Source organism: Anarhichas minor, unplaced genomic scaffold, assembly GCF_050575085.1.
Source record: "Anarhichas minor isolate MPS153535 unplaced genomic scaffold, ASM5057508v1 ptg000058l, whole genome shotgun sequence".
Classification (NCBI taxonomy): Eukaryota; Metazoa; Chordata; class Actinopteri; order Perciformes; family Anarhichadidae; genus Anarhichas; species Anarhichas minor.
The window spans coordinates 4238847-4255201 of NW_027466504.1; the positions used below are offsets into that span (position 1 = coordinate 4238847).

Sequence of the window (16355 nt, forward strand, 5' to 3'; positions counted from 1 at the left end):
TCTTACTTAGGTTTCGTGAAAGATCGTGAAATACTTAGTTAGGTTTAGGCAACAAAACTACTTAGGTTTTGTAAAAGATTGTGAAATACTTAATTGTATTCAAGAAAAGATCGTGAAATACTTAGTTAGGTTTCGGAAAAGATTGTGGCTTGGGTTGTAATAACTACGGAAGAGGCATTACTTCAGTACAGAAGTTACTTGACAAATAAATCAAAGATGACTTCTCGTTTCACACGGCGCACGAACGAGGGTCTCCTGGGTGAGAGACCGTTTTTTGTTTGACCTACCATTACGCTCTGTGTGGGTTTCTGCTGCCTTTATACATCGTGGTTCATGATTACGTGGATTTTATACAAATTGATATCATGGGATATCTTGGGAATTACAGCGCATTGACTTTCATAGGCATAGCTACGAACGTTATATGAGAACAGCCTGACTTAAAAATCTACATTGCGTATCAGTTTATGGGGCAGTTGGACTGGAAATGCAATTCACAATTACATTTTTTTAAATTGCAATAGCCCACGGCGTTTATCAATACTGAAATAGGTACAAAGAATGAAGCTTTTAACTAAAATTTGTACTTTTAATTGACTATACTTCCTGTATGTACTACTCATTACTATTGAGGTCTTCTCCACGTCTACACAGAATACTATGTAATGTCATCTGTGCGTGACTTGGCATGTGATGTTCAGGGTCTCTTCCGCTCAGGGTTTTGGACCACAAACAGGGCAACTGTCCCCTCATCTCTCTGCCACTGGTACCTACAGAAGAAAAAAACATATGCGAGGTTATTACTGCCAAATCAGCTCTTTTAAAACCACATCTTCATATACATGAAGCCAAATTACAGAATTGACTTACTGGCTCTGTTCAGGAACGAGTAAACTGTCTCCTGCAGAAAGACTGAACTCCTGCTCGTTCATAGTAACTCTCGAAGATCCCTCCTGAGAGACGAGGAAAGACGACAATGATCTCAGACAGATCTGCTGGTTGGTCGTGTGAGGCTACAGGAAGGAACAGCACATTTAGTGCAACATACCATTTGCCAGATCCACACGTCGCTTTGTCGCACGGACGTCTCCGTCAGCCCGGGTCCAAACACCATCACCTGTCATGGACACAAGACAGAACATCATCATCATCATCTACAACTTGTACATTTACAATCAAATCCACTGTAACATGTTTTCGTCTATGATGACACCAAAGGACTTTTATTTTTGTTTCCAGGTCAACAGGTCATGGTTAAAAAATGGACACTATGCTACACAAGTTTCAGCTACTACTGCAAATATGAGACCTGATTTATTCATTTTTTGTATCTTACTTTAAGAAATATAAACACGGTTTCCACTAAATCTCGTTTTATATTAGAAGTCTATGAGAAAGTGACTCTACTTCTCTCTTGATTTATTACCTCAGTAAACATTGTAAACATGAGTTTATGGTCTCAATCTCTAGTTTCAAGTCTTCTTCAATACAGCATGATGTTCATTTAGTAAGTTATGGTCCATTTAGAGTCAAATAGACCATAAAGCGGAGTATGCTTAAGGGCGGGGCTACCTTGTGATTGACAGATCGCTACCAGAGCCGTATACAACGTCTCTACCATTACGTCACTCCTCTGCAGTCCAAATATGGTCACTTCAGTTCACTGGTTGCAAAAAAACAAGATGGCGACGGCCAAAATGCCACCAGAGGCTTCAAAACCGCAGTCAACAAACCAATGGGTGATGTTACATTGACTACGTCCACTTCTTATGTACAGTCTATGGTGCAGACCGGAGTTCACTGCGCATGTGTGGCACCCCAATTATATGATGCATCTCCTCTTTAAACCTTGGTTGGTTAAAAGGAGAGCATTTCCTATCTGAATCTAGGGGTTTAAGGATGGAGGGCGACATATGTTGTACATATTAGGAATTTGTGATTTTGGGCTTCATTGATAAAACTACAACAGCTTTGTCTGAATCAAACAGTCTGAAATAGATCAAATTATTATTTGAATCAGCAACTGTCTGATAAAATAATACGTCAACAAGAATAACATTTTGAGCAAGATGTTCAGTATTCAACAATTTGAATACACATGTTACTTGATAAAACAAGAAGTTGAAACTCTGAGACCTTTACAAAAGCCCATGTGATGACGTGATTCACGGTACCTGTGTCTCAAACTGAGCTCCGAACATGTCGATGGGACTGCTGCCGGACAGGGACGGCCTCTGCTTGTCCAGCCAGTCTTTGAAGGAGAAAGGGGACATCACGTTCATGGTGTTCAGCTGGAACGGGGGTTCTCCGAAGACTTCGCCTGCTCACCCAAAAGACAAGCACGGTGACACCAGTTTAAAACGGACAGGGATCAGACTTCAGATTAGACTTTTTTTTTTACAGGAATCAAAAGAAATGTCTCACTTGAATCAGGCTTTCCTGTTTTGGCCTGCTTTGATGCCATGAACCTACAACGACAAACTGCGTCAAAAACAAATATAACCTGATCTGATGGAGACTGTTTGTAAGTGTATCGAAGGGAAGATGTCTTACTCTTTGATTATTGGCACCAGCTGGGTTCCCAGATTCTCACAGTAAAACCACTTCTCAAACAGGGTGCAGGTGGTGTTGTCCACAAAGTACCTGAAGGCACCAGCACACGCTCATGTTAATGCTGCTCTTACATGTCCGTTACTCTCTCGCTGAATGCTGTGGTTTATTTGGACACAGTGTCCGTCTGAGATTCTTTGTATTGCACGTCTGATTTGATGCATTTATGCCAACTGTGTTCTACACAATGACATAATATGGCCATTGCAGGTTAACAAAAAAGGACGGAGTGGGAGGAGGAGGAATTCATTTTTAAGATTAAAATCGTAAATTTACGAAAGAAAAATCTACGATATTCTCTGAGATTAAAGTGGTAAATTTACAAGAAAAAAACTTTTTCCGTTGGAAATCTTATTTTATAATCTCAGAGAATATTTAAATATTTTCCTCGTAAATGTACGACTTTAATCACGGAAAATACTCTTTTTTTCCTCTAATTTCAGATCAGTGTCTTCTTCTCGCTGTATTTCTAATCTTGTTCCCAGTGAAGAGAACTGTGTGTTCTAGAAGGTAGCAGGTAACTTACTCAGCTCATGGAATTGGCCTGTAATAACATGACTGCAGTCATGCTAAGGCTAGGAGTTGTCACACAAACTTCTTTTTTTATCTAAGGTGCCTGAGCAGGGAGAGTTTAGATTCTGTGGATAAAAGTCTATGACCTAATGTAATTCACAAACAGGATATTTGGGAAGCAGATAATATTTTCAGTTTTGTGTATCGCCACTAAATGACCTCAGGTTGGAACTTGTGATTTAATGCACTGTTTTGTAAAAGATGGTTACTTTTTATTTTTCTGTCATGAATGAGGGCTTTTTTTCCCCTTTTAGACACAAAGTTGTGATTTTGAAAATTATAATAAGGCTTTTGAAGAACACAACACGTTTTGGAGCATAAATTTGCAGATTTTGCAAATGGAAAATAGTTTTGGTTTGAGTGTCACCTATTCTCAGAACTGCTCTTTTGTTTTAAACAAGGAATTAAAACAAGCTGAAACTCAAAAGTTATGATATTCCTCTAATTGTAATTTGTCAGTTGTTTTTTTATTTTTTATTTTGTCCTCTATGCCCTGCTATTATGCTGCTTAAGAAGATGTGAGAAGAGAAGACGAGAAGGAGAAATAGTGAACCTCAGGCAGTCGGTCTCAGTCAGCAGCCGTCTCCTCTCCACCACCAGTCCCACAGTGTTGGCCTGTCTCTGGGGGGAGTGGGGGATCCGAGCCGGCAGCAGGAACATCTAAAGGAGGAAGAAAAGAATGGAATGCAGATTGTCGGAGCAAAACGGTGTGGATGAGGCAAAGTTCACCGCACGCGTTTTACCGCCGAAGGTGCACTGCAGAATCGTAAATGTGAAATCTTGAATTATTAGCTTACCTGTCCCTCCTTGATGTGCACATCCTTGTGTTTCCCATTTTCTATCACCTTCAGACACATGTCTCCCTTCACCTGGTAGAACAGCTATAAAAGAAGAAATATCATGAGATTATTGCCGTCTTGGTTATTTGCAAGCAGGCGTGACGCGAGAGGGTTGAGCTAAGTACAACCGGAAGCTGAATAAGACATTTTTAGGCGACCAAAATTGAAATTGAAAACTGAAAACACACTGTGTCAAAGTTCCAAGAAAAGAACACAACGCTGTGGTATTGACCCGTCAATCACAAGGTAGCCATACCCTAAAACATACCCTGCTTTATGGTCTGTTTGACTCTAAATGGACCATCATTTACTAAATGAACATCATGCTGTATTGAAGAAGTCATAAAACTAGAGATTGAGACCATAAACTCATGTTTACTGACGTAATAAATCAAGAGAGAAGTAGAGTCATTTTCTCATAGACTTCTATGCAACCAGAGGAGTCGCCCCCTGATGGACATTTGAGAGAATGCAAGTTAAAGGCACTTCCTCACTGGCTTCACTTTTTTAGAACCAGCGGTTGCGCCCTGCTCCAGAGGGAGCTGAAGTCTGATAGATTACCTCAAGTGAAGTCACTTGAGGCCCAACCTGCCTCGTGTGATGTCACTTGAGGCAGGTTGAGGCCTGAAGACTACAGGTTTGAAAATGATCATCTCTACTTGAGGTTAGCGGCTCGAGGCTACATTAGTCACTGCTAGCATAACGCACCCGAACCCCCGAATGAACTGTCGGTGGTCACGATGCATTGTGGGTAATGTATGCTCCAGGTTTGAAATTGAAAGATGAAGAATATGTGGATTAAAAAAGTCCATATCCCTGTTTTTTTTCTGCATTGATTACATCATTTTCTCATCAGACATGATTATGTAAATATCTGGGATGGTGCAGAAAGGTCTAAAAATGTTAGCCAAGTATCATCACAGGATGCCAACAACAACAGTGTGTGGTGGACGTTGCCCTGTTTGTTGGGGAAGGGCGGTGTCAAATATTTCACATTTGATTGGACCGCTATAAAGTGGGCGGGCTTAGAGTGTAAGAACTACAGAGGACTGTGGGCTGCACACACACCTCCCTAGTTGCTAAACATCGCAGATATATTTATGAAAGGACGATATTATTGGATGAAATTGAAACTAACTACTGTAAGCGCACTGTAAGTTTTACATTCAGAGAAGATGATTGGATTTAAATATACAAAGAATTTACTTTTTGTAAAAGAAAAATTCACATATTAGTAAATAATTCCACAATATGCCTGGGGGTCTAAAAGGGTAGAAAAAAAAAGTATTTTCTTTTTCTTTTCATCTGGACTTTAACTGTGAGCTGGAGTTTGTGAATGTAAAGCAGGTAAATGGAGAACTGAAGGCTGAAATGAGTACTTCTCTCTCACCTCCTCCCCTTCCTCTATATGGTAATCCTTCCTGGTATTGGGACCTCCGACAAACATGATGATCAACTGGGAAAAGTGCCTGATAGAAAGGAATTAAAGACAGTTCGGTACTCTGACACGTGATTTGAAGAGATTTTTCAAATCTGACTTTTAAAGTTGCACTGATTGGTCATCCTGCAATCCAAGAAGAAGCAACAATGTTGCTCGGACATCCAAAGTGAAACTACTCACATGAGCTTGTTGCACACTGGTGGCAGGAAAGCATTCTCGTTCGCTGCAATCCAGTTCTCCACGTTCACAAGAGATTGGTTGCTCATTTTTTTTCAAACTGATTGGGCTTTGTGGCGCAGTGTTAAATCTCTCTGACTCTGCTGGTCTGAGCAGTTCAAACAATGTGACTGACACTGAAAGTCTAAAATACAGAAGTGACTGTATAGTGTGGAGGGGGGAGGAGTTCAGCTCCCCAGAACAGATGAAAGGTCGCTTGCACAGTGATAATAAGTAACACAATGTGGACAGATTGGAATATATTGTAACACTCACGAGGTCAGGCTGGCAACAGCCACTGTGCTTACGCAATTGTGCATTTTGATAAGATATTGAGTAAAATATTATATTATATTGTATATAAAACCAAATTTCACATTTAAGCTGAAACATTGCCCCATGAAAAAAATAAAATAAAAAATAAAATAAATTCTTTCTGTTTTCTGGTAATCCAATAAATATTTGAACTAACCATATAAAGCTTATTTTGTATACTACTGTGTAAATGTAATACTGCACAGATAAAAAGTAATTTTCTCAATTAATTGCAAAATGAGCCCAGCAGCTTCAAGTGAAACTATAGAGAAAACAATATTATAAAAATATAATGTAACATTTGCAGCTATATGACTGTGCACACAAATACAGAGTGAACAGATTAAGAAAATAGTTTGAGTTCACTACACCGGGGTATTCGCAGAACTTGTTACATTACATTACAGTCATTTAGCAGACGCTTTTATCCAAAGCGACTTACAGTAAGTGTATTCAACATAGGTATTCAAGAGAACTACTAGTCACCAGAAGTCATAAGTGCATCTCCTTTTTCAAACAAGCATCTAAGAGCATGAACCAGAGCAACTGCACAGTGCAGAAACAAACTAATGTAATAAGTGCAACAAATTAATACGAATACAATAAGTGCTGAGTGGAAGAAGTCTCAGGGTAGTACTTCTTGAATAGGTGAGTTTTCAGCCTGCGTCGAAAGATGGGCAGCGACTCTGCCGTCCTGATGTCAGTGGGGAGTTCATTCCACCACCGAGGGGCCAGGACAGAAAACAGCCGTGACCGGGTTGAACGGCCGCAGGGACCTCTGAGCGACGGGGCAACCAATTGCCCCGAGGCAGCAGAGCGAAGTGGTTGGGCGGGGGTGTGGGGCTTGACCATGGCCTGGAGATAGGAAGGAGCTGTTCCTTTCACTGCCCTGTAGGCTAGCACCAGAGTCTTAAACTGGATGTGAGCTCTTACAGGTAGCCAGTGTAGAGAACGGAGAAGGGAAGTTGTGTGGGAGAACTTGGGGCGATTGAACACCAGGAGAGCTGCAGCTTTCTGGACAAGCTCCAGCGGTCTGTTGGCCGACGCCGGGGCTCCGGCAAGTAGAGAGTTGCAGTAGTCCAGGCGGGGGATGACAAGAAATGTTTACTGAGAATGACAATTGGTCATCCATGGTCACAACCAGGTTCCTCGCAGTCCGAGTTTGCGTCACCACGGTATTGTCAATGGTGATAGACAGGTCTCGGTGCGGGCAACCCTTCCCCGGGAGGAACAGTAGCTCGGTTTTGCCCAGGTTCAGCTTCAGGTGTGTCGTCATCCACTTCGAGATGTCAGCCAAGCACGCAGCGATGCGTGCCTCCACTTGAGTCTCACCGGGGGGCAATGACAAGACCAGCTGGGTGTCATCAGCATAACAATGGTAAGAGAAGTCATGCGAGCGAATAACAGAACCCAGAGATGCTGCAGAGCGAGAAGAGAAGGACTGAGCCCAGGACTGAACCTTGTGGAACCCCCGTAGTCAGCATGCGTGGTTCCGACACGGCCCCCCTCCATGCCACCTGGTAGGATCGACCTGTCAGGTAGGATGCTAACAGGGAGAGTGCAAATCCTGAGACGCCCATCCCCTCGAGGGTGGAGAGGAGGATCTGGTGGTTCACCGTGTCAAATGCCGCAGACCAGTCCAGGAGAATCAGGACAGAGGAGCGAGAGTTCACTCTCGCTGCGTGAAGCGACTCTGTCACCGCAAGGAGGGCTGTCTCTGTCGAGTGACCCACTTTGAACCCGGACTGGTGGGGGTCCAAGAGGCTGTTCTGGTGGGGATAGGAAGACAGTTGGTTAAAAACAGCACATTCAAGTGTTTTGGATAGAAAGCAGAGAAACCGGTCTTGACATCAGAGGGGTCAAGTGTTGGTTTCTTCAGAAGGGGGGTGACTCTGGCAGTCTTGAAAGCCGTGGGACAGCATCCTGAAACAAGAGATGTGTTGATGAGGTGGGTGAGGAAAGGAAGGAGTTCAGTTGTAATAGACTGAAGAAGAGGGGAGGGGATCGGGTCAAGGGAGCACGTGGTGGGGCGGTTAGATGTAACAAGGTCGAGGACCTCGTTGGGGGAGAGGGGAGCAAGATAGGGTAAGATGGGGCATGGGGAGGGGAGGGAGAGCTGAGGGGGAAGAGCTGGAGAGGGTAGAGAGGGAGAGGGTGGACAGGGAGAGGGGGGCTGAGAGAAGGAGGATCTGATATTGTTTACCTTCTTGTCAAAGAAGTTGGCGAAATCGTCAGGGAGAAGGGAGGAAGTAGGAGGAGGGGGTGGGGGTTTAGGAGTGAAGACAACGTTTCGAGGAGTTTTTTAGGATTGGAAGCAGAGGTTAGGATTTTAGAGCGGAAGAAAGCAGCTTTAGCAGTAGATAGGGAGGAGGAAAAAGTGGAAAGAAGAGATTGGAAGTTAAGAAGGTCCCCCGGGAGTTTGCCTTTTCTCCAACTACGCTCAGCCTCTCTTAGGCTCCGTCTATCAGTACGCACTGAGTCCGACAGCCATGGGGCAGGTGGAGTTGGCCGTGCAGGCCTGGACGTGAAGGGACAGAGGTTGTCCAAAGAAGAGGAAAAGGTGGAGAGGAGAAGATCAGTAGCAGTATCAGGGGATAGGAGAGAGAAGGATTCAGGGTCAGGGAGGGCAGAGGTAACAGAAGAAGAAAGATCAGCGGGAGAGAGGGAGCGGAGATGACTATGGGTAGAAACCATGTGGGTAGGTGGAGGAAGTAAAAGGGGAGAGGAGAGGGAGTAGGACATGAATTAGTGGTCAGAGAGCTGGATGGGAGTGACAGAGTGACAGAGAGGTTAGCAGTAGAACAGTGTCTGGTGAAGATAAGATCCAGCTGGTTGCCGGCCTTGTGGGTAGGAGGAGAAGAGGAGTGGTCAAGGTCAAAGGAGGAGAGGAAGGAAATAAGAGGTTCTAACTTATCAGTCTGGATGTTGAAGTCGCCGACCAGGATGAGTGATATGAAAACTAAGATCATACTTGGTGATTTATGCACAGTGTTAGAAGATTATTAATAACTATCGACGCTGTGTTCTGCAGTTCTTTGACATTATTTAACTTTATCTTACAAAGATGATAATTTCCTGTGAAAAGGAGAACGCTCTCACCAAAGAGTCTCTGTGGCCTGGAGCCCTCCTTCATCGTCATCATCCCTCCCCGTCCTCACCCTCCCTCCCTTCATCTTCATCATCCCTCCCCCTGTCCTCACCCTCCCTCCTTCATCTTCATCATCCCTCCCCCTGTCCTCACCCTCCCTCCTTCATCTTCATCATCCCTCCCCGTCCTCACCCTCCCTCCTTCATCTTCATCATGCCTCCCCCCGTCCTCACTCTCACTCCCTTCATGTACTGCAGTACACTGTATACTTTCTCTCGTACTGCAGCATACTGTAGTTATTTCTCTCGTATACTGCAGTATACTGTAGTTTCCGGAAGTAAAGAGTTTTCGTTGCCTCATCTTGTTGCTGTTGCTTCACAATCACAGCGTCAATCAGCTGTTGTCTCTCTGTCAGTCACGTGTCTCACAACACAAACAGGAAGTGACCTCACCTGCAGTGGGAAGTGACCTCACCTGCAGCAGGTAGAAATAGGCTCGTTCGAGTTGAACTGCGCCTCGCCTGGAAAGCAGACGAGAGCAGGCGGACGTAGAAAGGGGCGTTGACAAAAAACTGCGTTCAAGTCGGACCGTTTTCAGCCGCCTGCTTCTTCTTCTTCTTTCTTTTGCTTTTTTTGGCGGTTGGCAAACAGCTTTCGGGTGCATTACCGCCTCCCACTAATCTGGAGTGTGGACTAAGGACTCTAATACGACAACCAAACGAAAAGAAATACATATACATATATACACACACATACATATACATATGTGTGTAAATGAATAAAGATATGTATATATATATATATATATGTATATATATATATAGAAAAAATAAATAATAATACATTTCTTTCTCAAATTCTATTCATTAGTGTTGTTGACTCTAAATATTCCAGAAAAAGTTTCCAACATTTGTCACTAAAGCTTTCCTCTCCAATCTCTCTTAGACCTTTTTTCAAAACTTCTCTCTCTGACTCGTACCTCTGACAGGACAATAAAACATGGTCCACGGTTTCTTCTGCTCCACAAAATGTACACTTTCCATTATTATGCTTTCTAATAACATAGAGGGAACTGTTCAGACCAGTATGTCCATTCCTTAGTCTTGTCATAATCATCTCCTCTTTTCTAGTTCGTCCACTAGATCCTGCTCCCAACCAATGGTTTATGTTAAACAGATATCTTCCTTTACTCCCTTTATTACATTCGTTCTGACATATCTTTTTGATTTGTCCCTTAATCACCACTTTAGCTTCTGACTTACTTATATTTACATTAACGTTATTTCTCCCACTCTTCAAAGCCCTTTTTGCTGCTTTACCCGCCTTCTCATTGCCATCGACTCCAACATGGACCCACACTAAATCAACCGCTATCCGCATTTGATGGATTCTTAAAAATGATTGTAGAATTTCAAACAGTAAATCCTCTCTGTTTCTGGAGTGGCACAATGTCAAACTCGTTAGCACTGCACATGAGTCTGATGCAATCACCACTCTCTCTGGCCTGACATCCTCTACCCACTGTAACGCAATAACTATATGGCCATCATCTCACATGTAAACACAAATAAATCATCACTGAGTCTCTTCCCACACTCCAAATGGAATTCTGGGATTACTGCTGCTGTTCTACCAGTTTTAGGGTCTTTAGATCCATAAATCTGTATTTAATTGTGGTAACTGATGTATGACTTGAAGATCTTACAGTTTCCCCCACGTTCATCTCTCATCAGTTCAAGGAGGCCAAGATCTATTCCAGGCTGTGGCAGTAACCAAAGAGGAATAGCTAACCACAGCTGGAGAATAACTCCTATAACCTAATTCACTAGCCTTCTTCTTAACAACCCAACCAAAGCTCTTTGTTGGCCTGTTGTCATGTTCCCAGCATGGCTCAATTGCACTTATTGTTGGATAGTTGTTGGGTCATTCCTACTATTCGGTGCCATTTCAGCCAGGTTTACTTCCATCAAAATGTTTTAAATTTTCCATGATTTTTATATTTCATCTGAAAGAGGGCTTGTAAAACTATAAGAAAAATGTATTGGTCAAGCTCAGGATATAATGGTCTAATAATTTTGAACAATTCTTTACATGTCAAGACCAAATGTCCACCCTGTTACCAAACATTCAGATCTCTATTAATATGTGTTTTGAATACACAGGTATTGTAATTATTACATTTTCTAAGAGTAAAAATGTCCCTTACTTTAGCCTTAAAATATATTTTGAACAGTATTTACAAACAAGCTTGATTTTGAAAAAAAGTTGTTCTCTATTTTAAGGCACAATGTAATTTCCACCCTGTTACTGTGTGTCCACCCTGTTATTGTGCAAAACAGTAACAGGGTGGACGGTAACAGGGGGGACATTTTATGCTAAATTTAGCCATTACTACTCATGAGATGAAAAACTTAGTGACAACAGAGGAAGATTTTTAGTACATTTGTTAACCTTATTTTCAAAATTACCAAAAATGATTGGTTTCCACTATGAATAAGCGTAACAGGGTGGATATGTTATGGTTTACAACATCATTCAAGCATTCTAAAATATTGATTAAAAAGGTTTATTAAAGAGTGATACTTACTCTGCTACTTGTAGATTATTTTCCCCCAAAAAGTGTATGCTACTTCCTTAGTCACATGACTTGAGGAAATGTCAGGGGGCGTGTGCAGGGAGATTTGCATCATAGTAACAGGGGGGACAGTCAACTCAGGGACAAAACATATCTTAAAGATTTAAGCATTAAAAGCGCATTAATAACAAAAAATAACATTTGGTGAGGAATATTATAAATATAGCTATACAACAATGAGGAAAAATTTGGAATTTGTTTGATTTATATTACTTATATCTGTATCTTAATTTGGCCAAACATGATTGGGGACATGGCAGTTTAGCCTACTTGTGCTAAAATTGGAGTAATTATTTTCAATTAAATTATTCCTGCATACATATAATTTTGTTTTATGGTAGAGGGGGTAAACTATGCAAGACAAGCTTTTAGAAAGAATTATAAGGCCATCTTTACACAAAATATACCGTATTATGTAGTAGGGACTCAAATGGCACCAAATGCTAGGAATGACCCTGTTATGTCCTTGTAAACTGACCCAATATGTCATCATTATCTGTATTCTTCTGAAATCCAACGGCATTTCCCCCATTTCTACCTGCAATGCCGGCACAGATGTTGTTTTAAAGACCCCACTACATATTCTTGACACTTGTATTACATCCAGTTTTCCCAACAAGGTTTTAGACGCCGACCTTTAAGCCACACAGCCATAGTCTAGAACTGATCTTGGGCGACTGTGGCTAAGTGGAGTGCAGGGCCGTCCTTCAATCAGAGGAGCGGCGGTTCGATCCCCGGCTCCGCTAGGAGCATGTCGATGTGTCCTTGAGCAAGACACTTAACCCCAAAATTGCTGGTCTTTAAGTTTGGATGTCTTTTTATATATTTAACTAAGTTATTATTATAATTGAGGATATAAGATTGGGCATATTTTAGTTCTTGGATGTCATATTTATTTAAACATTTATATAAATAAATATATGTGAAGATAGCGTCATTTCTAAATCATACAACCGTAAATTTAAGAAATTTAAAAACTGAACCAACTGTCCAAACATCACAGCTACATAAACAGGCTACACACGGAGGAAAAGCAACGCTGCAAGTTTCTATCAGTGACAATTGTGCTTTTCTTTTAATACGTTTTGTGATGCTTCACAATCATTAGTCAATGGACACATTCCAGAGCTCTGACTGAAAAAATGTTGACATCAAGTAGGACGTAGGCTTTCTCAATAAATATCTTTATTTACAGATGCTAAATAAATAACCTTATATATTATTATTGTTATTGCACAAAATGACACTAATAGCCAACAATCTAGCGTTAAGTATTACAATTAGACAGAAAATTAGGATTTTGTTATACTATATTTATCTTGTTACGGGGGAAATTTGTCTCTGCATTTAACCCATCCCTATATATGGGGAGCAGTGGACTGTCTTTGAAATGCGACACATGACACGTCAAAGGCCAAGGTTCGAACAACCAACCTGTGGTCACCAGACAACCCTCTCAACCCAGTGAGCCACGATCGCCCACCTTTTTCACTAAAGAAAATCTAAGAGCCAATCAGCTCTTTGATCCGAAGACAGCCAGAAGTTTCCCATCATGCCCTGGGGTCACGCAGTCAGTGGAGAGCAACTGCAGCGCCTGGCTCTCAAATCTGCGGCCACCCCGCTCTCGTGAGGTTATCTTTGCCCACGTGATCATGACGTCAGCGCAAGTCCCATCATGCCCTGGGGTCATGCAGTCGGTGGAGAGCAATTCTGCATCGCCTGGCTCTAAAATCTGCGGCCGCCTCGCTCACGTGAGATCATCGTTACGCACGTTTTCATGACGTCAGAGCAAGTCGGACGCAAATCTACCCAGCATGCATTGTGCGCCGATCGCCGGTGATCGATTCTGCGCACGCCTGGCTCAAGTCGAACGAGCCTATTGGCTCCTCCGTGTGTAGCCTGTTTATGTAGCTGTGATGTTTGGACTGTTGGTTCAGTTTTTAAATTTCTTAAATTTACGGTTGTATACAACCGTAAATTAAGATAGCGTCATTTCTAGAAATGACGCTATCTTCACATATATTTATTTATATAAATGTTTAAATCAATATGACATCCAAGAACTAAAATATGCCCAATCTTATATCCTCAATTATAATAATAACATAGTTAAATATATAAAAAGAATCCAAACTTAAAGACCAGCAATTTTGGGGTTAAGTGTCTTGCTCAAGGACACATCGACATGCTCCTAGCGGAGCCGGGGATCGAATCGCCGCTCCGCTGATTGAAGGACAGCCCTGCACTCCACTTAGCCAAGATCAGTTCTAGACTATGGCAATAGGTCCAATTGAGCCATGCTGGGAACATGAAAAAAGGCCAACAAAGAGCTTTGGTTGGGTTGTTAAGAAGAAGGCTATTGAATTAGGTTATTGGAGTTATTCTTCAGCTGTTCCTCTTTGGTTAGTGCCAGAGCCTGAAATAGATCTTGGCCTCCTTGAACTGATGAGAGATGAACGTGGGGGGGGGGGGGGGGGGGGGGGGGGGGAACTGTAAGATCTTCAAGTCATACATCAGTTAACACAATTAAATACAGATTTATGGATCTAAAGACCCTAAAACTGGTAGAACAGCAGCAGCAGCAGTAATCCCAGAATTCCATTATGAGTGTGGGAAGAGACTCAGTGATGATTTATCTGTGTTTACATGTGAGATGATGGCCATATAGTTATTGCCTTACAGTGGGTAGAGGATGTCAGGCCAGAGAGAGTGGTGATTGCATCAGACTCATGTGCAGTGCTAATGAGTTTGACATTGTGCCACTCCAGAAACAGAGAGGATTTACTGTTTGAAATTCTACAATCATTTTTAAGAATCCATCAAATGCGGATAGCGGTTGATTTAGTGTGGGTCCATGTTGGAGTCGATGGCAATGAGAAGGCGGATAAAGCAGCAAAAAGGGCTTTGAGGAGTTGGAGAAATAACGTTAATGTAAATATAAGTAAGTCAGAAGCTAAAGTGGTGATTAAGGGACAAATCAAAAAGATATGTCAGAACGAATGTAATAAAGGGAGTAAAGGAAGATGTCTGTTTAAAATAAACCATTGGTTGGGAGCAGGATCTAGTGGACGAACTAGAAAAGAGGAGATGATTATGACAAGACTAAGGAATGGCCATACTGGTCTGAACAGTTCCCTCTATGTTATTAGAAAGCATAATAATGGAAAGTGTACATTTTGTGGAGAAGAAGAAACCGTGGACCATGTTTTATTGTCCTGTCAGAGGTACGAGTCAGAGAGAGAAGTTTTGAAAAAAGGTCTAAGAGAGATTGGAGAGGAAAGCTTTAGTGACAAATGTTGGAAACTTTTTCTGGAATATTTAGAGTCAACAACACTAATGAATAGAATTTGAGAAAGAAATGTATTATTATTTATTTTTTCTATATGTATATATATATATATATATTTATATACATATCTTTATTCATTTACACACATATGTATATGTATGTGTGTGTGTATATATGTATATGTATTTCTTTTCGTTTGGTTGTCGTATTAGAGTCCTTAGTCCACACTCCAGATCAGTGGGAGGCGGTAATGCACCTGAAAGCTGTTTGCCAACCGCCAAAAAAAGCAAAAGAAAGAAGAAGAAGAAGCAGGCGGCTGAAAACGGTCCGACTTGAACGCAGTTTTTTGTCAACGCCCCTTTCTACGTCCGCCTGCTCTCGTCTGCTTTCCAGGCGAGGCGCAGTTCAACTCGAACGAGAAGTTTGATGATTGAAGCTCTCCACCAATCACAGCTCCTCGGGGGTGGGCTCTTGTGGTGCATTCATGTGCTGCAGGAAATGTCTTATATTAACGTTTTTATTTTGTGAAATAAAAAAATCCCCTTTTCAACTTTACAAATCAAACACTAAAGTGACAATATGTTTGAAACAATATGAAACAAAATACGTTTTTACATGAAATATCAATAGAATAACATTAAAAATCAAGTTACATGAGATCAAGTTAAAATGTGAATGAACTCTGTTATTGATTACTTACATCACTTTTATATGTTTTAAGTCTATAATCTATTTTTCTGTAATCTCAACACTGATCTTTGATATTTTTATCTTCTTCTTGTGAACTACTTTTTCTTTTTGTTTTTTGTTTTAAAAGCATCAAATTTAAAACATTTCACATGTGAAAAGTCACTCATATATTCACATGTGAACTGTAGGACAACACATGTACAAAAACATATATTTAAATAGTTTAAATGTAAACTACTTCAAACCACTTTAAAATAAACTCTTTCCAGTGAAGAAGCTCATGAGATGCGGTTGAAAGCTCTCGTAAAGCTCGTTTAAAGGACTTTGATTAAAGATTTATTTAGATGTGATGAAGTAAAATATCACATTTATCTATTTTAACATTATATCTACTCTCAACACTTAGTTGTTTTTTCATTTTAATTTGGTTTTCTCAAATAAATGTGTTTTCATAATAATGAAAAAGCTCTTTAAACAACATCAACACATTAAAAGTGTCATAAAGTTTGTGTTTTTATTGTTAGTAGAAGAAGAAAAGACTCATGGACACTTTGAGGTTAAAATAAGGAGACTTGTTTATTTCACTTCATTTATAGCATTGCTAATAACACATCTAGAAATCAGAGAGGGTTGTATTATAGTGAGAGTTGCTCTCTCCGG

At 41.1% G+C, this 16355-nt stretch overlaps 1 protein-coding gene across 1 annotated transcript; it reads right to left on the bottom strand.

Moving 5' to 3' along the window:
* Window positions 1–697: 697 nt before the first annotated feature.
* On the bottom strand, window positions 698–5729 carry LOC142932979 (3-hydroxyanthranilate 3,4-dioxygenase-like). The gene is made up of 10 exons (XM_076077109.1): window positions 5644–5729; window positions 5413–5491; window positions 3981–4064; window positions 3737–3843; window positions 2554–2643; window positions 2425–2468; window positions 2175–2320; window positions 1049–1117; window positions 871–953; window positions 698–770 (listed from the first exon to the last, which is right to left on the bottom strand). Exons 1-10 carry the CDS (start codon window positions 5727–5729, stop codon window positions 698–700), a joined length of 861 nt encoding a protein of 286 aa, XP_075933224.1.
* Between the last annotated feature and the right edge of the window lie 10626 nt (window positions 5730–16355).